Source organism: Glycine max, chromosome 8, assembly GCF_000004515.6.
Source record: "Glycine max cultivar Williams 82 chromosome 8, Glycine_max_v4.0, whole genome shotgun sequence".
NCBI lineage: Eukaryota > Viridiplantae > Streptophyta > Magnoliopsida > Fabales > Fabaceae > Glycine > Glycine max.
The window spans coordinates 2,785,268-2,807,786 of NC_038244.2; the positions used below are offsets into that span (position 1 = coordinate 2,785,268).

General features: G+C 32.0%; 2 protein-coding genes and 1 pseudogene across 2 annotated transcripts; 1 reads left to right on the forward strand and 2 right to left on the reverse strand.

Annotated features, from left to right (window-relative positions):
• Positions 1-3,131: 3,131 nt before the first annotated feature.
• Positions 3,132-5,720, reverse strand: LOC100807269 (probable glycosyltransferase At5g03795; annotated as a pseudogene).
• Positions 5,721-6,851: 1,131 nt separating this feature from the next.
• Positions 6,852-10,721, forward strand: LOC100807804 (CRS2-associated factor 1, chloroplastic). The gene is made up of 5 exons (XM_003532432.5): positions 6,852-7,643; positions 7,723-7,850; positions 8,807-9,032; positions 9,191-9,318; positions 9,459-10,721. Exons 1-5 carry the CDS (start codon positions 6,977-6,979, stop codon positions 10,479-10,481), a joined length of 2,172 nt encoding a protein of 723 aa, XP_003532480.1. The 5' UTR covers positions 6,852-6,976; the 3' UTR covers positions 10,482-10,721.
• A 966-nt stretch (positions 10,722-11,687) lies between these two features.
• On the reverse strand, positions 11,688-14,544 carry MST1 (monosaccharide transporter). The gene is made up of 4 exons (NM_001249382.2): positions 14,358-14,544; positions 13,065-13,387; positions 12,358-12,987; positions 11,688-12,273 (listed from the first exon to the last, which is right to left on the reverse strand). The coding sequence occupies exons 1-4, from the start codon at positions 14,497-14,499 to the stop codon at positions 11,833-11,835; spliced, it is 1,536 nt and encodes a 511-aa protein (NP_001236311.2). The 5' UTR covers positions 14,500-14,544; the 3' UTR covers positions 11,688-11,832.
• Between the last annotated feature and the right edge of the window lie 7,975 nt (positions 14,545-22,519).

The following is a 22,519-nucleotide window of genomic DNA, read 5'->3' on the forward strand; positions in this document are numbered from 1 at the left end:
TAGTCCATGTCCCAAAATAGGCAAGCTATGAGATTATTAAAAGGAGAAGGGGTGTTAAATCGGATAAAGTTAAAGAAGTTGGAATGTGCTGTTGCCAGTTACTAAATAGCATGGCCCAAGCATATTATATAGCATTAAATGAGTGGAGCCATCCAATTTTTCATAAAAGCATAGTTTTGAAATATTAGTACCTCATCTTATTCACATTTACTCAAATTCAATGATTAAGGGAGTGAAAAGGTGTGCTTTCAATTATGGATTTATGGGGAAAATGTTACCACCCCATCTTCTCCGAATGCGGTATATTGTAAGACAAAATAAAACGTTGAGAGTCCGAACCAAAATAAATAAATAAAAATCCATTTGAGTACGATCAGGCTAAATAAATACAATCCTCTTCTGCGTATAAACAAAGGGTGAGAAAAACAAAGAAAAATATTATACACAGTATACGGATTTTTTTGTTTTATGGGTCTTTACTGCGAAACGTGGATGACTTGAGGAGAAGATTTAATTATATGGGCAATAGCATTCAGCAAAACATAGGTATCAAATGAGAGGAGCCACATGTTATTGTAATTTGTTTTTGATCCATAACACTGACTTATCTCATCTCATTCACATGCAATTCAGGTGCCACCCATACTCGTCAGTTCGGGATAGGGAACTTCTTCAGATATTACCGGTAATGTCATCTTCATTTTGCTGCTTTCTTTTCAAAAAATTTCATTATTTTTTTTTGTCAGCCTTTTTAGTTTTATTAAAAACTTTAAATGACCGAGGGTGATTTTTTTTATAAATAATATATATATATATATATATATAGAATTATCACAAAAGACGAGACACAATGCAAAATATATCAAAATAGTCTAAATTAATCATAAAATTATAAAATACCTTCAAAATTGGTTCTTATAACATTTTTTCGGAAAATAATTTTAATTTATAGAAAACATTAAAATTATTTTTTAGATTTTTTTCCCCAAAATAATATATCTAGTTATGTTAAAGGCTTTTATATTAATTTATCTAATGATTACAAATATAATTTTCTTTTTTAAAAAAACACACAAAACGGAATCTGCTCTGGTTTTATGTGATATTTATTTTGATATACTATGAGTAAAAAAAATTATAACAAGTATACTTTTTTATATTATATAATATTGTCTCAACGTATTATTAGATGAGTTCATTTTTTCATATAGCTTTTATCATGATAAGAAAAATATTAACCTGATTAAATAATAGTATAGTAATAGTAATATAACTACAATCCTTTATGCTTTCCTCCCATAAATTTTCGAACAAATCAGTAGTTAAAAAAATGAATAATTTAATTGAGTTATCCGTTGATGACAAAGGCATTCATTGTTCGTCTAATCTCAAGTACTGCAGTAAGTGCGTGCCCACAACTTAATAACTGCAAATTCCATTTTCTATCCAACTTTGTGGTCTCATAGATCGATCATAAAGCCATAATCCCATCATGTTTTTCGTCGACACACTCGTAGGTTCAAATTATAGTTTCAATACAAGTTTATCACTTGTAAATTGTGCTTAAACTAAACAAGAAATCAAATCTGTTGTTATTTTGGAAAAAAAAAAACCCTTTTGATATCTTTCTCTTTTTCTTTTTTGGTGAATGTGTCATTTGGTGCTTATAGCCGGTACATTTGACAATCATTGTACATATCAAATTTTAGTTCTACACTCATAATTACTAAATTTTATACAATTTTTTAAATCAACACATCATTACGTCTTATTATAATTAAAACAAATTAAATTTTTTATCTTCTCTCAAACACATGTATAATCCTTGTTTTCCTAGAAGAAAAGGTAAAAAACTATGTTATTGCTACACAAGTTCTGCACATGCAATTTCACAATCACATATGAAACAATATGCATCGATGATAATGAAAGAGTATACATTATGTATTTTTACATGAGAATGGCCCTTGTTTCGTGGGCAAGTTTGTATTTGTACACAGCTAATCCTCTGTCTAAAGCAATGATGCAGTTTGGGCCACCAAGTAGTGTCCTTAACCCCTGAGTCGGTGGTGACTTACCTCATGTATTTCGTTTCAAATTGGACACTTTTAGTTTTTGTTACCAACCAAATGTTATTGGTCCAATTCACTAATGCTTCTGTAGTAGCCTTGTACGGTGCCCACCAACACACCCTTGCATTAAATATTTTACTTATTTCATTAAAATCACTTGTATAAAATATACATTTAAAAAATAAAAAACAATTTAATTAATAAAATATTGTTTTAATCATAATTTATAAGTATTATATTACATAAAGATATTTGAATATTAATTAACTAAATTAAAAAAACTAAAAGTTTTCCTTGGAATATTGGGAATAAAATCCTTGGATTTCAGTAATTCCTGCATTCCTGCATGCTAGAGATGAGAGAACAGTTTACACATTACTCCAACACATAGTAACTCTGTATAGCATACTATTCTAACTAGTTATGTTGATTAAGTAAAACTACTTTAATTAATCTCTAATGATGTGGTAATAATGGTGATAACATGCACAAAATAGAATGTGTTTTATGACTATATATGATCCCATTTGTGGACACTCTTTAGTTGTAAAGTAGATAAATAGGTGTTCATTAATTTTTTTTAATAAAAATTGATATCTAAAACACTGAGTACAAATTCCAAGTTCCTACCATAATCTTTCACGAGTTCTCATACTCAGAAATTACTTCTTTCACGTAACTCTTTTTGTCAGGTGCGCTTCTTCTTTCTAGTTCAGAGGACATTTTATTCTTAATATGAAAAATTAAAAAGTAGAAAACAAACTAAAGCAACTCACATTTAGAATCTCAATGATACTTGAAGTGAGTAGCATTGTCTTTAATTATCAATGACAATATTTGCTTGTTCATAAGTTGAAAGACTGCATGCTGAGAGTTGATGAATGGTGAATAGGATCATACACCACAGTAAGAGATCTATTATTTGGAATAGAAGACACAGTTTTGTAAATTCCACCTTGAATGGTATTGCCTATGGTCCTGGAAATATTGACATTAGATGTGCAGAGGAATTTTGCATCATAAAGTACTTTACGGCGATCACAACATATCCCATGACCCAATCCATGTATTGACATTCAATGCGAATTTTATGCCTAACAACAAGAACAAAATTTTAAACTTTCAACATACGGCCAAGAACAAAAATATAACCATTCCAACTTGTTTTGGGAAGGGTGAGAGGGTGTTATTGATTAATTATGATTTCTTTCTTATGCATTCAAGCGAAATATGGTACAGCATTTATACATACAGAACAATCTAAAACACTGAATACAAATTCCAAGTTCCTACTATATTCTTTCACGATTTCTCATTCTCAGAAATTCCCTCTTTTTTTTTCATAAAGCTCTTTTGTCAGCTTTGCTTCTGCTTTCTAGTTCAGAGGGCTCATATGCATCATCATCTCACCTTTATTTGGAACACTCTATTATACCAAATTAAATGAAGGGTTATGTGGAAGAGGTCATACTTCAAGGGTTTTACATGCCAAAAAAAAATGTTTCTGAGCCTTTCTAACTCCAAGTTGCAACTCGAGATACTTGTGACACTGAAAGAAGTATCTGTTTCAAGTTGGGAATATCTTTCTCTGCAAGGATTATTGAGAACACATCCCAATTTAAGACCTCAAAAAAATGTGGCACAAAATTGTCTGATATAATCACAGGTACACACTCCTAAAATATGGCTTCAACCATCCGTGGGCTGTTGACCTCATACCCTTTAGGGCATATGCAGTATTTGCTGTTCTTCATGTGATTGATATAATTCATTTTGCTTGTAACACCATGAGGCATTGGGCCATATATCTTCATATCAGGGTCTTTGTCCTTCCAGTGCTTTAGCAATATTGGATGCAAATAACCATGCATATTTCCAGCATGGAAAGCAAGAATGGGTCATTGGTGAGGAGGTTTTCCTCCCAGATCTCTCTGAGGATCTCTAACTGACCGGACATAAGCTTCCGGAAGAGAAACATCCCTTCCTATTTTAAAGCCTTGAGTCACATCAGCATTGCAGAGGGCCTTTATGCAGTATTCCATATGGTGTCTTGTTTCATATGGAGCCTGCAATAATCCAGTCATAAATCCTTTACAAATATGCACAAAAGCATAATGTTATGCTACACATGCACATGGGTGATTTGTTTACTGATATGCAAACTAGAGAAGATAACTAAGGATAATGTAACTGGGTAGAACACTTCATATAGGAGTGATCTGTTTCAGAACATGATGTCCATCAAAGGCTGCTATGTATACCCTTATATCCACAAAAATGGACATGATATAGATAGACAAGTTTGACTTCCTCAAAATGAATACTAAGACATTAAAGAGAAATTCAATTCAACTGTCATAAATATATCATGTTGGAAGGTTGGAACAGTATATGGTTCATGTGCAAGTAGAATTAAGGGGGAAAAATTAAAGAAAATACCCAATCATGGCAAGCAGCAAGAAAATGGTCAGCACCACCAGTTCTGTTGAAGTAATGGTATTTTTGCAGAAATTTTGTCTGTATAGTCCTTCAAAAACTGACGGAGATTTGTTCGATTATGAGAGTTACGTACATAAAGGGAGTGCTCTAACATACGTGAACTGAATGGCATATAAAATAGATGGGCCTTTGCAGGATCCTTCATTATAGGTTGATGAAAAATGGGTTTATTTCCATCCTTGTAAATATAAACTTTGAGTGTGCATTCCATGAGTTCATAACTCCTGCAAATCCAACAAGAAAAAAGTCAAATGATCTTGAATTTTGGTCACAATAGTAGTACAGACCCAAGTCAGATACGGAAGGACAAAGAAAAGACATGTAGGAGCAAACAAGTGAAGCCCAATATCATATATTTAGAGAAAAAACTAATGACATTGTGATTAAGGTACATTACAAAATTATCGTACCCTTAAGGGGAGTGGCCAGAGGTCCAGAGTAAAACGTTTAAATGGTCAATTAGAAGAATAAGGTGAATGAAAAACAAGCTTGAGTCAGGACACATGCATGTCAAGGAAGGACATACTTCATATTTCCTTTAACAACTCCATCAAGCATACCTTTTGAACATAGAAACCTTGCGAAAGAGAGGAGCATAAAGTTCTTTGTCATGTGTTACTATAGGAGCATGCTCAATCTCTGACCTCGCAGCAAGAATTTCCAGGTCAAGTTTGGATGACAACCTTGGTCTCTGCAACCAAAAATAGAACTCTAGATTGAAATAACCATAACAATAACTTGTCCAGGTAGCTAGCTCATAATTGACAGAGATATTAATATTAATACCATAGCACGAGCAGAAGCACGCTTGCGCACTAGAATACGGTTCATCTCCTGAAATAACGTTCTTGACTTAGGCGGCATCATACACCTCATCTTTCTCCTAGGAATACTCACTGCAGTACTGTTATCTGAAACATTACCTGTTGGTGGATTCCAAACAGTGAAATACTTTGGTGTTGAATGTAATGATGGAAATCTAACATTATCATCCTTTTGGGGCACTGAAGACCATGGGGCATTTCCATCTCCATTTCCATATGGAACCAATATTGACTGAAACAGTAAATAGTTAACAGCAAGTACCCCCAACAGAAAAAGTAATCTCCGGTTCCCCGTATGGCATAACTGAGATGATACCAAATCATTTCATTCTTCGAAAATTAGCTTCAATCTCCCCAACACTCAGCTGCATACAAAAGTTCTCAAATCACTGAAGAGTTGCAGAAGAAGGGCCAGAAAATTGTTGTGACTAAGATCAAATAATAAACGACTCTCACTATTTCTTAACAAGCATGGAACTTGAAAGCAAAGAGTTCAAAATTGACATTTGTTTCGTCTCTCAACATGGGGAAGTACAGTACTAACCTCACTACAGTGAAGACTGAATTCAAGCTCTGTCTTTCTCTCACCTTTCCTTTATGCTATATTTGACTTTATCAGGATCAAACACAGAATCTTTGCAAGATTCAATTATTAAAATTGGCAGTCAGATTTTCATTTTAAGATCTGATTTTTCTATAACCAGTGTTTTTCCTATAAAAATGTTTTTTTTCTATCATGAACGATAGTTTTTTTTTTTTTTTTTTTTTTTTTTTTTTTTTACTTTTATCGTGCACGATACTCATAATAGTTTTTATTTCTATTTTTATCTTATATGATAATTTTTTGAGTTGGATTCATTTAAGAATGTCTATTTACTAGACCTATTATTATACATGCTTATGAATTTTCTTTTTAATTTCATTTGAGAGAAAAAAGATTTTTTTTATACAAGTAAAATCCAATAACTTAAATTAAGTTCTATCACTAGAATAAAAAATAATAAAAATTCTTAATATGATGTGACCCAAAAAAATATTTTAAGAATCTAAAATGAATTTTTTCAATAAATTATTTTTAAAAAATTTAAAGTTTTTAAAGATATTATGTTATTTTCAGGTATCTTAATAAAGGTAAAAAGGGACAATAACTAGTTAACTTGTAGTTAGAGAAATTAAATTCATGTGGCACTACCTTTTTGGCATGATGAAATAAAGATTAAAAAAAATAAGTTTAAAATTTGAATTAAATTAGTATTTGATAGTTTTATAATTTTTTAAGTTTAAAGTTCATTTTTAAATTAAACTTATATGAATTAGAGTATATATTAGTAATAAGTCTTTCGTAAGGTGGATATGACTGGGCTGATTATGTAAGAAGTAAGGTCTCTAAATTATTGAAAACACGATATTGTCTTTTGATTCTTACCAAAAAAGAAGTCTTTCAAAAATGCAAAAGAAGCACAACAAACGTGGAAAACGACGTCGCTTTTGTAATTCATTAAATTAGTGACGTCATGTCATCACCACACATACACACACTCCTGAAGAAATGCGAAGCACTTAATCTTGTTCTTCTTCACCATGGCTCTGAAGCTCCCGCACACTTTCCCCATCTTCGCCCCTTCCCTCGACCCCAACCCAAACCCGCCGCGCCAATCCTCGGAGCTCCGATTCTCTCGCTGGAACAACCCAGAAACTCGCTCCCCCAATGCCCGCCGAACACCCCGGCCCACCGGGCCTGCCAAAAGGTCCAAAAGCCCAGCAAGGCCCAAGGTCGACCGGCAATCGCACCCAGCGTTCAGGTTCTCCAACATCCCCAAATCGAAGCCGCAACGGGTATCCGGCGCCCCCGAAAACGTGAAAATCAGCGACGACGGACTCTCCTACGTTATCGACGGTGCCCCGTTCGAGTTCAAGTACAGCTACACGGAGACCCCGAAGGTGAAGCCAATTAAAATGCGCGAAGCGCCTTTCGTGCCGTTCGGACCGGACACGATGCCTCGGCCGTGGACGGGGCGGGCGCCGCTGCCGGCGAGTAAGAAGAAGCTGAAGGAGTTCGACTCGTTCGTGCTTCCGCCGCCGCACAAGAAGGGGGTTAAGCCGGTGCAGTCACCGGGGCCGTATTTGGCGGGGACGGGGCCGAGGTACGTGAAGTCGAGAGAGGAGATATTGGGAGAACCCTTGACGCAGGAGGAGATTCGTGACTTGGTTAAGTCCTGCATGAAAGCCCAACGCCAACTTAATATCGGTTCGTTTCTTTGTTTTGATTATTTGTGGTGGAAAGAAAGAAAGAAAATTCTTGACTGCATTGGTTTTTGCGGTTTTAGGTAGAGATGGTTTGACGCATAACATGTTGGATAATATACATGCTCATTGGAAGCGCCGGAGGGCTTGCAAGATCAGGTGCAAGGGAGTCTGTACTGTTGATATGGATAATGTCTGCCACCAGCTAGAGGTTCCATTCTTTTCTTTTCTTTTTTTTCTAAATAAATTATTTTAAATAGTTTTACATTCTCATCCGATAAGTGTGTTAATTTTAACAATAAATAGTTATCGATACGACTAGTTATGTTGGTTTTATTAGTCGTTTAGGAATGTTTGCTAGTTGTTAATTACCTATCGGCTCTAGAATAGGCTCTATCAATTAGAAATACTTCTAATGAAGCTTACCCAAACAACCCTTAAGCTTATTTTCTTATTTGCATCTTTTCCATATCAATCAATACAATGAGATACTTCTATGGAAGTCCTATCTTTCACTTGCATCTCTTCTCAAAATTCCGAATGTTATATACCTAACATTTTTTTATTGGTTGATAGTGTAAATTTTTGTACACTAATACTGTGTAGAAATTAAATTAAAAAAATGGTATGAGAAGTTTTGGAATAATAATTCTACAGAATGCTCCAATGTGGTTGTTGCTTCATTATAATGTTTTGCTTTTTCTTCTCTGTCTTTTTAAATAATCAAGTGGTAAGAGCAATATGGTTTAGCATGTGATGTTGGAGAAACTCCCATTCCTGTATGATGTTTGGAACACTTCTTTTGCTCATTGACAGCTTCTTTTCTTTGGTTTCTCTTAATGATCTGAAAAAGTCTCTTTCTTTTTTCTTTATGATGGGTTACTTCAACCTACTTTTGTGTATTGGCTGCTGTGTCCCTTGACATTCTTCATTCAAAAGAAGCCAATCATGTTTCGTTGTTGGCTAATGTTTCTCACATATTTCCATCTCCTCACGGATATCTCAAAACCCTCAATCACCACTATTAGGGTTGATGATGAAGGGTAGGGAAGGAAAGGAAAGATGATTTGGGAATTGTGAGATTTGTAGGGAAATGGAAATGTGCAAATAACATTGCTCTGCGTTATTATTTGTGTTCATCTTGACTCATTTAATCTGATTTGTCAGGAAAGGACAGGGGGGAAAATCATTCACAGAAAGGGCGGTGTGTTGTACCTTTTCCGAGGCAGAAACTACAATTATAAAACACGCCCACATTTTCCTCTGATGTTGTGGAAACCTGTGCCTCCAGTATATCCTAGGTTGGTTCAGCGAGTTCCTGAAGGTCTAACGCTAGAAGAAGCAACTAAAATGCGTCAAAAGGGAAGCACATTGATTCCCATATGCAAACTAGGTAATTTTTTAAGGATGTTCATTACAATTTAGCAATGAAGAATAATTAATGCTCTTCTGGCAAACTGGCATCTAGCTGTCTTTGTCTGTCTTTTTTTTTTTTTTTTTTCTGATACACATACTTAATTTTAATGCATTGGCTGATTTTCCTTGTTACAGGTAAAAATGGTGTTTACTGTGACCTAGTAAAAACTGTCAGAGAGGCATTTGAAGAGTGTGAACTAGTGCGTATAAACTGTCAAGGACTGAATAAAAGTGACTATCGAAAGATTGGAGCAAAACTAAGGGTATAACCAATTTTGCATCCAATGTTGAAGATCATGTGGACTCAGATTTTTGTTTGTTTTCTTTTGTTTTTTTTTTTTATGTTAATTAATGAGGATGATATATTAAAATCTTTCTTTCATATCTATTCTTTTGACTGTAGGATCTTGTTCCATGCACATTGCTTTCGTTTGAATATGAGCACATACTTATGTGGAGAGGACCAAATTGGAAGTCATCTATACCAGATCGAGGAGATGACCGCAAGGAATCCAAACAAATAGAGGTTGACCATAAAAATTATAAACCACTGCCGTCAGAGGCCCTAGAATTCTCAGCACCGAGTCTACAAATGAACCCATTAGAGCATGAAAGCAATTTATTACATGACACTAGCATTTCCTCTATTTCAAGTGATGTGACTTTGGATAAGGTTGAGGTGTCATATCCCAATGAAAATAGCCACCAATCTATGTCTGGGGTTACTGAAGTTCCTTCACTTACAAAAATCTATGACGTTGAAACCACAAATGATTCCACAGACTCCTATGCTGAGCCAGAACCTCGCACAAGCCTCATTCCAAGTATGACCATACCACACTATGATAGCCATGCTGAATTCTCCTCGAAAGCTATGAGTGAAAGTCATGGAACTGAGCATATAATGGATAGCAAAAGCTGCAGTGATGGTCTTTCTGCTTCAATTTCAGGATCTCATGCAACGCTAGGAGGTAGTGACAATTCTACTAATGGCATGGTGGATTCTCATTCTAATAAGTTGCTAGATGCTTTGGGAGAAGAAGATGTCAGTCAGGCACCAAGGTCAGCTGCTCCTTCTATGAAAGCAATTTGGTTACTGTTGGAACAAGCTGTTGAGAAAGGCAGTGCTCTTGTTTTAGATAAGGATTCTTTGGATGCGGACAATATTTATCAAAACACAGTTGCCTTTGCCAAATCAGCTCCACCCGGACCAGCTTTTAGGAAAAACACAAAGGCTGTGTCTCAAAAGAATCCTAAGCAAGAAGGTTCAACTTTGGAGACTAAAGAAACTACCATTGATTCCATGAAACGGAAAAAGGAGAATAGTACTAAAATTCCTAGAAAAGCAAATTTTGATGACCAATTACTAAATGTTGTACCACAAGGAACATTAGGAGTTGATGAACTTGCTAAACTTTTAACATGATACTGGATGGTGTTATCAGAAGTTCTAGTGTCATTTTACTTGGTGGTGAGGATCGACTGGCAGAGAGGGGGTCGTTATAGCAGAGGTCAACTTGGATCCGAGCGAAGGGGATGTCCATTATTTTTCATCCATTTTGTAAAGTTTTTTCTAATTTATTGTTACTGTTAAAGTGGTAGATTCTGGTGTTTGTAAAATTTTTCTGATTTGTTGTTAATGCAAATTACTCTTTTGTTTTTTCTAGAACAATTTCCTTAATTTTTAAATGCTAAGACATCAAAAGTAGTATTTTCTTAATTTGTAAAGTAGTATTTTCTAGTAGCATTACAAATTTACAATAGATAAAAAAATATTTTTATATAATTAAAATTCAAAATAAATAATTTTTTAATATATAAATTATATTATAATTATGAATAATAATAAATAAATATTTTTAAATATATAAATTATATTTTTATTTATAATAAATAATTTAAATTGTTATATTAAGTTTTTTTAATTATTGACAATTTTTTAAAAAGAAATATAAAAAATAAATTTAGATATAGAGATGGAAGATTATAGATTAAAAGAGATAAACAATTTTAAAAAATAAAATATATAAATAAAGATAAGAAGTAAGTATTATTATATTAAGTATATCATAATTTTACGTTGTGCATAAATTGATTATGCTCTATTATGTATTAAGTATTATTATATACATTCATTGATATTAACAAAATAATAATTGTTTACGAAAAAATTGTTGTGCTGAACGCAAGACATTTTGGTGAGTTCTAATAATTGGTTGATTAAGGTGCATAAGTATTATAAATTCTGAATATTACATGTTTTTATTTTTATTTTTATCAATAATAATAATAATAAAAAAAAAAACATTTTCGTTAGTCCTGTGAAACACAGACACTTTGTGTGCAGCTGTGGAAAATGGGTCGCGGCACACACCGATTCTTGTTGACATGTCCTTGGTATTTATGGTTGGGACCATATACTTGCATTCTGGTTTTGGGGGTCATAATTTACGGTGTGTTACTCAAGTCTTAAGGATATTACAAATACCTTTTATGTTAATGTATTATTTAATAAAAAATATATTTAGTTATTATCTCATCTTATTTTATATCTTTTGTACTCTAAATATAACCTTGATGGCCTTCTTTACAGTAGGAAGTTCTCATCGCCGAGGGAAAGAGATTCAATGAATATAAAAAACAAGAAACCATATTTAAAAGAAATGTCCTAACAGATTTATTTTTTTGACAAAGCTGCAAGTAAGAAATAATTGACTCCAAAATAAAGAAAGAGAAACAAAAAACCTACACTTGTTCAATCTATTTTGTTGAGAATTTTAAGCAGTCCCCTTTGATGTCTCTGGGTCTTGGTCAGTTACAAATCTCCTCCAGAACCAATGATTCTCAAAAAGAAGATAAATCTCCTCAATTGGAACTTTCTTGGTTTCGGGCAAAAGGAAGAAGACAAAGAAGCTCATGAAGATAATTAAGGAAGCAAAGAGCAAGAAGATCCCAAATTTGAGGTGGCAAAGTGACATGAGGAACAATTGAGCAACAAGTGCAGTGAAGATCATGTTGACACAGACCACAATACTCTGTGCAGATGATCTTATCTCTAATGGGAAGAGCTCACTGGGAACCAACCACCCAAGGGGACCCCAAGATCTCCCATATGCCAAAACGAACAAGAAGATCACAACAACCAGAAAGGCACTCACTCCTTTCCCAATTTCTTTGCCGTGCCCAAAGTTCACAGCCAAGACTGCACCTGTAATAATCTGCAAAGCAAAGAATAAATCAAAAAGTCCAATTAGCAATTCCATTAGCTCTATCAAACTCGAGGAATATAAACATGTAGTTACCATGCAGCATATCATTTCAAAGCCAGCTTCCAGAAAGAATTTTCTTCTACCATACTTGTCAACCAAAAACATTGAGATGACAGTGGCAACAAGAAGAGCCCCATTGGTAATAAAAGATGAAAACAGTGAAGCATTGGCACCAAAGCCCAAGCTCTGAAAAATGACAGGGGCATAGAAGAGGATGGAGTTATTGCCAGTTAGCTGCTGGAACGCTGGAATCCCCAATGCACCTATGATCAGTTGTGGCCTGTACTTCCTCTTGAGGAGTGTCCTAAACGGGCTCTTAACAGCTTGTGCTTCTTCACTGGCTTCTTTAAGATCCTCAAATTCGGCTTCAACGTTCTCGGTACCTCTAATTCTCTGCAATACTTGTTTTGCTTTATCCAACCTTCCTTGCTCCACAAGGCTGTTTGGTGTCTCAGCACAACAAATACCTCCAACAAGCATTGCAAATGCTGGAAGACCTGCCAAACCCAGAGATATCCTCCATCCATAGGGATGGATTTTTTCAGTAAAGTAATTCACTAGGTTTGCAATTAAGATTCCAGCACAAGTTGTGAACTGAAACAGTTGGTTCACTGCTCCTCGGTTCTTAGCTGGAGCCATTTCCGAAAGATACAATGGAACAGCCTACACAATTAAGAATAGTAGTATCAGAAACAAGAACAAAAATCAATGACTAAAATGAGTCTTATAATTTGACTTACTTGGTTGCCAAATCCAATGCCTCCACCAAGAAGGACTCTGCCAATAATTAGCATTGCAATGTTCTTGGCTGCGGCATTGAGGATAGCCCCAGCCAGGAAGCTAAGGGCTCCCACAATGATACTGGCCTTTCTTCCCTTCTTTCTTGTCAAGAAGGAAGCAAAGAATGTCATGACAAGTGCTGAGAAATAAAGAGATGATGTAAACAGTGTCAGCACTTGGTCGTCATATTTACAATAGTCTGTTTCATGCAGATGCATCTGCTTCCTTCTGTAAACCTTTGGGAAGAATTCCTTCAGGAAATCATCCATTGAAGTCACCCCACCTGACACATCACAAAGGCACTTCAATTTAAAATTCACAATTTTTTTATAAATATAATATTCACGGGAATTAGAGGGGATTGAACATATGCATAGCATCATGGGAATTGCTTGCCTCAGAATGGTTCTGCAAAATCTTTTGTGAATTTTCTTATTTCTATTGCCTAATAATAATCAATTCAATTATAATAAAGTAAAATGTAAAAAACAAATATATTATCGTTTGATTATGAATTTGGACATATAATTAAAAATTATTAATTTTTACAATAATTATTTTAAAATAATAATTAGGATAATTTTAAATTAATTGATAACATACAAAAATTATACTCAAATTCAATAATAACAATAATAATAAATAAATGAATAAGTAAAAGAACCAAAATGCAGAAGCAGTGTCTGTTTCATCTCCTGAAGAATTGCAGGGTATCATGACTTCAAAGAAGTACGAAATTCCAGCCGCGATTCTCGGCAACAGTTACACATGACATTGACTTGGAATATAGCATATGCCTAGCTTGCTGTTGCTGTTTTATCATCGTTTCCAATATTTATAACAAAAAAACAAAATCCACCATTTTTTTTTTCACAACAACGCTACAGAGGACGAAATTAAAGGCGTGCAACTTCTAATTCGCTTTTAAAAAAGAATTAACCATCAAACGTAGGACATATAATCTCACATATTCCTCTTCATTAAAAACAAAAGCCATCGATATTTTTAATTCTGAAGGATTATAATAAAATCTATATATATATTTCGAGTACCAACTTATCATTGTCATCGTGAAGGAATTTAAAATGTTTTGCTTCGATGTATGAATGTAATCAAGAGGCGTCGGAAATCTCAAAGAAAAAAATGATGAAACAAATCAAAGTAGCAATCGGCATTAGATCGGTGAGCTACAGTGACATAAAAATGAAATAGAATAGAACATATGGAAATGATGAGAGAAAGAAATAGAAAACCTGAAACACCGAGATCATAGCCAAAGAGAGAACCGCCAAGGGCCCCAACGAAGCATGTATAGACGAAATACCAACTGAACTTGTGCTCGTAAAGATGAGCCCTTTTTCCTGGTCCTCCAATCTCTACTCCTCCACCAGCCATTCTCTGTTTCAAAAGAGAAAAGGGAAAGGTCCACCAAACACAGCCTTACAGGTTACACATACAGAACTCCAGTTCAGAGGGACTTATATAAAATGTCAGAGTCAACCACCCTAGGTCATCAATTGTAGTATTTTATTTCTTCTTTAAATTAAAATACAAAAATAAATATATACTAAAGTGGTTTTTAGTTGTTTCACTCGTTTGATCAATCCTATTTTGTCTCGAATGGATAATGTCAAATCTCAAATGACAGCAGACCACAGTTGTTGCGTTGGAAACACCAGGATAGTAACAAATAACAAATTAAATTACTCATCGGGTGCTAAATTTTCCTAGATATAATTTAATGTACAATCCCTGCGTAATCAAACTTTCATTTAATGTTTCTCTATTTTACGATTTTTTTCCTGTTTAATCATGACATTACTTCTTTTTTTTTTCTTTTGTTATAAATTATAAAATATGTTAATTGAGTTAAAATCACTAGGCACAAAATTTCAAACTATGCTGTAGTAGTGTCGATAAAGACAGAGAAGAGTCAGATTTGAGTGTGGATTTATCAATATGAACAGAGAGAGTAGTCCAGTCAGAATGTCCAATCTTATCCCGTCGTATGAAATACGTAGTAGTGTATGAATATGGTTTGTGCCAACTTGTCAATGAAAATGCATCCTTTGTCTAATACGGTGGCTACGCTGTCAACAATTATACATGTAATTTTTTTTTTAAATAGTCAACTGTTGTCTGACAATGGGGTGTTATAATTAGTGTATTACAATAAAGGATGCAATCTAGATAATGATAGGAAAAATAATTAAAATTCGTCGGAAATCCAAAATCTGTGAGATATTTAATTCATCTAATTTAAAAAATAGATTATTATTACGAAATAAATGAGAAATTAAGTCAGATTTACCTCTAGTTTGAGTAGATAAATAGATGATGAAATCTGGTGATAAAAAATTGTGTAATATTTCATCTTGTTCACGTGTAAAAAAATGATTTATTTAATAAAAATATTTATGTTCCATATTTTTGTGTGGAAAATTTTATTAAATAAACTAATAGGTTCATAGACATATGTGATCTATGACCCACCATAAAAAAAATTACACATAGTATTTAGATATAAATTGTTATTTTTTTATAATTAACTAGTATTTTAGTATGGTCATCACATTAGATACATATTTGTTTTTGTATAAATAAATTTTATAATAAAAAAAATTAATATATAAAATTATATTTTAGATTTTTGATGAATAATTAAAATTATGACAGAAAGTTATTTTGTTTATTGATTTTATAAAAAAAAGTTATAAAATTCAATTTTGATATAGAAATAAAATATGGAAAGTTGAAAGAGATAAAGAAAAATAAATGTACAATAAAGATAAAAGAAATGAAGTTTGAGATGAGTGCGATATAATTTGTTGGCTAATTACAAGAGTACCGCGTGAAGTACATTTCTAAAGAAGGGAAAAAAGAGAGAGTATTTAATTAAGAGAGTAAGGTGAGAATTTCTATCCAATTTGTGGATTATAATTTATATAATATAAGAGAAGGTTGTATTTTTTTGGTTTATAAAGAGTAGGGGTTTTTTTTTCAATACATTTTTTATTTAATTTTTATAGCTTTATGTTAATATATTATTTAATATCCTCTCTATATAAAAGAAAATAGTTGTATTGAGAGCTATTTTTAAGAAGAAATAGTTTTATATGTCAAAATATAAAAAATTCAGATTATCTATTAGTTAGTTTTAAATTGCACAACCATAAGTTGATAACAAACCTAATAAAATTGTGTTCGCTCAAAATCCATAAGAGCAATTTGGTAAAATTTTAAAATTAAAAAAATGTAAAGTTTTTTTAATTAATTAATATTATATTAAAAAATTAAAAAGATAATTATTTTTGAGACAATTTCTTTCTTTTTACATGACGATAATTATGAAGTAGATTTAATATTAAACAAAATCTCATGCTATAGTTTCACTAAGGGTGCCTAGCTAATTTTATTTTTTTCAGTTACATTTTTTTATTCAGAGCCTAGCTAATTTAGTTGGGCTGTTGGGTCAATATCAAATTTCATACAACAATAAAACATATTAAAGAGATATTATGAAAGAAGTATATTAACAGCATTCGTCAAAATGGGAGGGAGAGAAGTGTGGCCTCTTGCATGTTAAATTGTCTTAGGGAAAAGAAGTGCATATCTTGCACTTTAAGTTTTTTTTGCAACCTTTGTATTGTAAATCTAACAAATAGTTATATGTTCAAAATATTTACTTATTAGTAATTTTATTTATAATATAAATTATATATTAGAAAATATTTATTTATTAAAAATTTAAATTATATAAAAATAAATATTTATTATGTGCATTGCACAAACTAAAATACCAGTTTTTAAAAAATTGAAAACGATTCTAATTCAAACTAATAAATAAATTAAATTATATTTAATTTTAAAACTAAACCACATAAATATGAAGAAAACGAAATAATTTAATAAGACGATTTAAATCGATATAGATATAATTTTATCCGTGAACACTCATAACACGAAGTCTTCGCAGTGCATGTTCCTAAATTTCGCTGATGATATATTATTATATACTAGTATTTATAAGCACAATGTTATTGTTCAAGAAAATTACGGATGACTTTGGACAGTTTGGCATTGGATCATTGATGTGACTTGTCAGCATCTAATAAAAATAAAACAAAATGCAAAAATATTTGAATGGACAACTGGAATAATTAAATATTCACGTATGTTTCTAGATAAAATAATATGTATCGAATATTTAATATGATTGATAATTATTATCATACAATTTGGGAGTTGACTTATTTCTTGTATTATTGATTTTTTTTCATTTTTTCATTTTTTTTACATTAAAGAGTCGGAAACAATAGAAGTATTCTCATTTTGGTTTTGACAACACTATCATCTCACATCATATCTTTATTTATTTATTTTGTTGAGAGGGCAATTCAGTTAATTTAAAAAATGTATGAATTAATATAAATTTTTTGATATTTTTTTAATTCCTATAGATAATAAAAAATAGAACCAGGACCTTTCTTAATATATATATATATATATATATATATTACATAAAATCATAATTTTTATGATCTCTTTTATACCTGTATTCCCTTCATTATTAATGGATTAATTCTATTTATTTTTTAGATCACGTGATAGACATATAATCTTTTTTAAAATTTAATCTTGAAATTATCTTCGTCTCGTTCCTTCATTTAAAATCTCTGTATTTTGTATACCATTGTTTAATCTTTATAAGTCATTTTGTTGTTGAATGCAATAAAATTGATGCTAGTTTGTTTTTGTGGGTAGAAGAAGTGCCACACTAGTAATGACAGATGAATATAGAGCAGCCCTAGCGCCAAATCCCAAAGTCTGGGCACAGAAGAGGATGGAGTTGTTGCCAGTCAGCTGTTGGAATACAGGAACGGCCAAGGCACCAATTATGAATTGGGGTCTGTTCTTTTTTAGGAGGAGGTTCTGGAATGGGTTCTCCATGGACTTTGCTTCTTTGCTAGCCTCAACAAGATCTTCGAATTCAGCATCCACATTGGGGGTACCCCTAACTCTCTCCAATGCCTTGTTCCACAAGACTGTTAGGTGTCTCTCCACACAACAAACCACCAAAAAACATGACAGTCGCAGGGACTGTGGCTAAACCAAGAGACAATGTCCACCTCCATGTATGAAGTTTCTCAGTAGCATAGTTCACTAGGTTAGCAACCAAAATTCCCAAGCAAGTTGTCAATTGAAACTTCATCCATAGGGGTACAAGTACAATGGAACAGCCTAAACAATAAGAAGAAGAATAACAACATAATATACTAAGTTAGTAACATAACATTTCATGAAAAATCACAATAAGAAGAAGAATAACAACATCTTTGATGACAATATGTAATTAAAATCACAAATGTTGTCAATGCATATATTATTGTATGTATTTTATGTTTATTTTTTAAAAATTGTTCGAATAGAAAGGAGAGATTCAAAGTGTCCACCACATCTTTGATGTAAAATGTAGGAGACTCCTGTAGTAGAATTTAGGCCTCCATTTGCTAGATGTGCCCTTGTTAGAGCATTTGGTTATCATAATTTTATGGGGCCTTTTAATTTCATATAGATTTAAACACTCTATATGAAATTCACTTTAATGTTAAAATTGTTATTAAAATGAATAATTAACTTAATTTTATGAGTCTTATAATATTTAAAAAATATTTTATTTATGGTATAAATTTGTTAAATAACAATGTTTTATATAAGCAATATTATATTATTTGCTCCAATAGAAAAAAGTTTAAACAAGGTTACTTAAAGTTAAATAATTAACGTAAACACTCCTGGAGATACTTTAGAGTGTTATTATCACTTTGGGCTGATTGTATGGGAATTAAATTTCCAGGTATATGTAGGGTCTCTTGTATCTCTACATATAAAAAAAAAGAGAATAAATAAATAAATCAACGTGAAGAGCAAACTAGCAAATTTTTTGCCCCAGCTTTAATTTGCTTCCCAAACCAAAGCCACGCATATTATTTCCCTCCTACACTTAAAAAAAAAAAACAAAAAAAACCCAATATTATGATGAGGATTGAGGAGCAGTCTGGAATGGGCAACTAGGAAGACAAAGACAGCATGAGAAAATCACTTTAATTTAATATACTAATTATTATATTAAATTTAAACTGAGTGTACTAATTAATTATTCAATATAAATATAATTCTATTTTTAATTTATTTTGACAATACAGTATTTTTGTCATATTTATGTTAAATAGACTGCATGACATATTTATATTAAATAAACTAGATGATGTAGTAGTTTTGTTGTTTGTGTATTCTCGTAAGGTCAAGGTTCAAATCTGAGAACTGACAATAATTTGATTTATTCAGAAAAAAAAATTGATTTCCTACATGTTGGATCTTAGGTTAATATATGGATCAAAATCTCATATAGAGCTTAAAAACTTGAACAATTAAAAATTGACCGTCAACATTTCAACGTCACATCAAGCCTTCATAAAACCTTAAATATCAAGTTAATAAATAAACTAAAATTACACATATTAAAAATGCAAACTAAAATCAATCAATAGAAATTTCAGAAACAAAGATTTAGAAAGAGAATATCAGTAATACTATCTTTTTTGATATTTTCTTTTAAATACTCTCCTTGTGATTGACTTAAATTTTTCTTTAATAAATTCAATCAAATCTTATCTTTTTTCTGTGCATAGAACAAGTTTTGTCCCATGTATATTTTAGTTGTATCCAACAACTTACTACTTAATATCTTTTTTCCTTTGACAAAATGTAAATAAAATAAAAAATGTTCAGAAACTGAGTTATGTATATAAAATAGAAGCCAAAATTTCTCATGTAATAAAATTGAACTTGATACTAAAATAACAAAATGCTGAGAAAATCTTTACATTCTTTCAAGCGAAGTAATCTTTTAACACATTCCTTTCATATGTTACTACTAGTGTTATTTAGAGTTGAGCAGGGGCTGCAGAACTGCTATTTGCTGTCCCGAAAGCTGCACTTCCCTCCCCATTGACCTGTCATTTGCAAGCAAGCCGAACAAACTCTTTAGGAGTCATGTGAGAACCATGACATGCACAAACAATCCTAATTTGATTAGTATTGAATCTGTAAGTAACACCAGATATTGTCCTACCAGTTGGGCCTGAACCTGTGGTGGATACCCAAGGTAGGTTTGGCCTGAAAGTAACATTTTTCGTTTTACTTCTGTCTACTTATCATCCTGATTTGAACAATTTTGTTGCTGTTTGCAACCCAAAATCCTCTCTCACTTAAATTCAAAGAAGCACTCTCTTTGGCTTTCATTAAAGAAGTTCTCCTCGGGTATTAAAGAATTAAAGAATGGATTCTATGTGTTTCGTTAACTGAATCTGATTTCTGAGGAACAACATCAAACTTGCTCTTGAAGTCACCAACCATACTGTTGTTTTTAAAAATATCTTCTGCTCTAGCATCCTAAGAGCTGCTGTTTTGACTCTTGGGTTTGACAGATGAGCCACCAAACGATAGATCCAACATTAGCTAGCTCAAATCCAGTCTCGTCCTCCCTGTTGTAATATTTAAGCCAATCAAAACAAGTCAGACCTAATCTCTTCCCAGCTTGGTAATCAAATGTCTCATGGTGACACCATCTTACATTTTGTATCTGCCAACGAACAGCTACATCCGTATGAAGGAAAATAAATTCCTAACTTCAAACTACTTGAAACCAACAATAAATTTAAGAAGCACAGGTATGACACATTAACACTGACAAAATGGCAGGGAAAACACTAGATACTATAATTACAAGAAAAAAAACACATCTTAAAGATATAAACAGAGCCAAACACCAGCACATGTGATCCAAATATAAGCATTAAACTTGTAGTCATTCATGGTACATATTTTAAAAACTAAAACTAAAACCACACATTGATATTTTAAAAGTTAGCATCATAAATCATCATGAATAACACAATACATCCTCTTTTCTTTTTTTATCAGACGCAATACATCCTCTATGTATTAATATAATAAATAATTGAAAAAATATAAAGGTGAAGAATTGCACAAGCACAGTGGGAATATATGGCATGAAACCGACAAAGCAAAAACCAAAATAGAGTAATTGAACTTCAATGGCGCTTGAAAACCAAACAATTTGCCGAATTTGGGGGGGGAAAAAGAAGAAGACTCACGTGAATTCAGGTGCAAATCTTGTCCTTCCCTAACTGAAGCTATGCTTGAAAGTTTGTGAGAGGTGCATGTTGGGGAAGCGAAACTGATGGCGGCAAAAAATTAAGGAAGGAAATTTTTTTCAATGATGTGTGAGGAAAAGCAGCCAGTTTGAATATAATAATTGACAGAGAAGCCAGGATCAAACCCTAGGTCGTCAAATTCATTTTGAGAGTGGTTGAGTATAATATAGCTAACGGAATTTGTATAAAACTACAACTGATGGAGATAAATACTCAATAATAAATAAATGAATATTTGTTTCATAAAAATAAAAAATAAAAAAAAGTTTGCGCACATGCTTCTCGTGTTAATTCCATTGTTTTGTTTTATAAACTAGAGATTTTTTATTTGATTTGTATTAATTTTTTAATTTTAAATATTTTTGTTATGTTGATGATAATGGTGTTTTGTAATGCAAATATCTGTTATTATTTGAAGCCAAATTATACTTTTAAATTTTAATTAATTATACTGGTCAACACATTTCTTTTTCTAGCTTAATTAGCAAATTTTTATATAAATTTAATTAATAAATTTGAATTTGAGTATTAAATATATAATTATATTAAATATTAAATACTCGAAAAGACACTGTTATTCCATAGTAATCTATTTGACTCATAAATCATGACTTTGAATTTTGGGGCCAAACTTTAGGTTTTTTTTTTATAAAAAATAATAATAATGTAACACAATAAATTATTAATCTCTTAGCATTTATATTTGAAAAATCTCTAACAAAAGTTTTATAATTGAATAATTCAAATATTTTCTTATGAAAAAAAAGTAATTCTGATATTTTATTCATAATAACTTTTTGGCAAAATAACTCTATTAAGATATTTTTTAATTAGTATTATTATGTAAATGTAATGCATGTACATTCATTCATGTTGATTTATAAAGTTTTTTTCACGTTATATTTGCATTAACCCACAAGAATTATATGAGTAAATAACCCAACAATGAAATATCATGCAATTCATGTTCTCCATGTTTTTAATTGAAATTTGTGTGATTTTACTTTTATTTAAATACGTCAGTGTAGGAAACATGAGCAAGAGAGTGCAACAACATTTGAATAATAATAAAAAAAAGTGTTTTCTTAGCTACAAGACCCAAAAGAAGCCCTAAAATGACAAGACAAAGTCAGAATCAGAATGATACTTGCAGATGAAACTTATATCCTGACGGT

Bases quoted from the DNA above. Each gene is read 5' to 3' on its own strand.
- LOC100807804 (XM_003532432.5), top strand. From the start codon at position 6,977: ATGGCTCTGAAGCTCCCGCACACTTTCCCCATCTTCGCCCCTTCCCTC. The intron at 7,644-7,722 runs GTTCGTTTCTTT...TTGCGGTTTTAG, and splicing joins CCAACGCCAACTTAATATCG to GTAGAGATGGTTTGACGCAT. The intron at 7,851-8,806 runs GTTCCATTCTTT...CTGATTTGTCAG, and splicing joins ATGTCTGCCACCAGCTAGAG to GAAAGGACAGGGGGGAAAAT.
- MST1 (NM_001249382.2), bottom strand. From the start codon at position 14,499: ATGGCTGGTGGAGGAGTAGAGATTGGAGGACCAGGAAAAAGGGCTCAT. The intron at 13,388-14,357 runs GTTTTCTATTTC...GTGATGTGTCAG, and splicing joins CTATGATCTCGGTGTTTCAG to GTGGGGTGACTTCAATGGAT. The intron at 12,988-13,064 runs GTAAGTCAAATT...TTAATTGTGTAG, and splicing joins GCATTGGATTTGGCAACCAA to GCTGTTCCATTGTATCTTTC.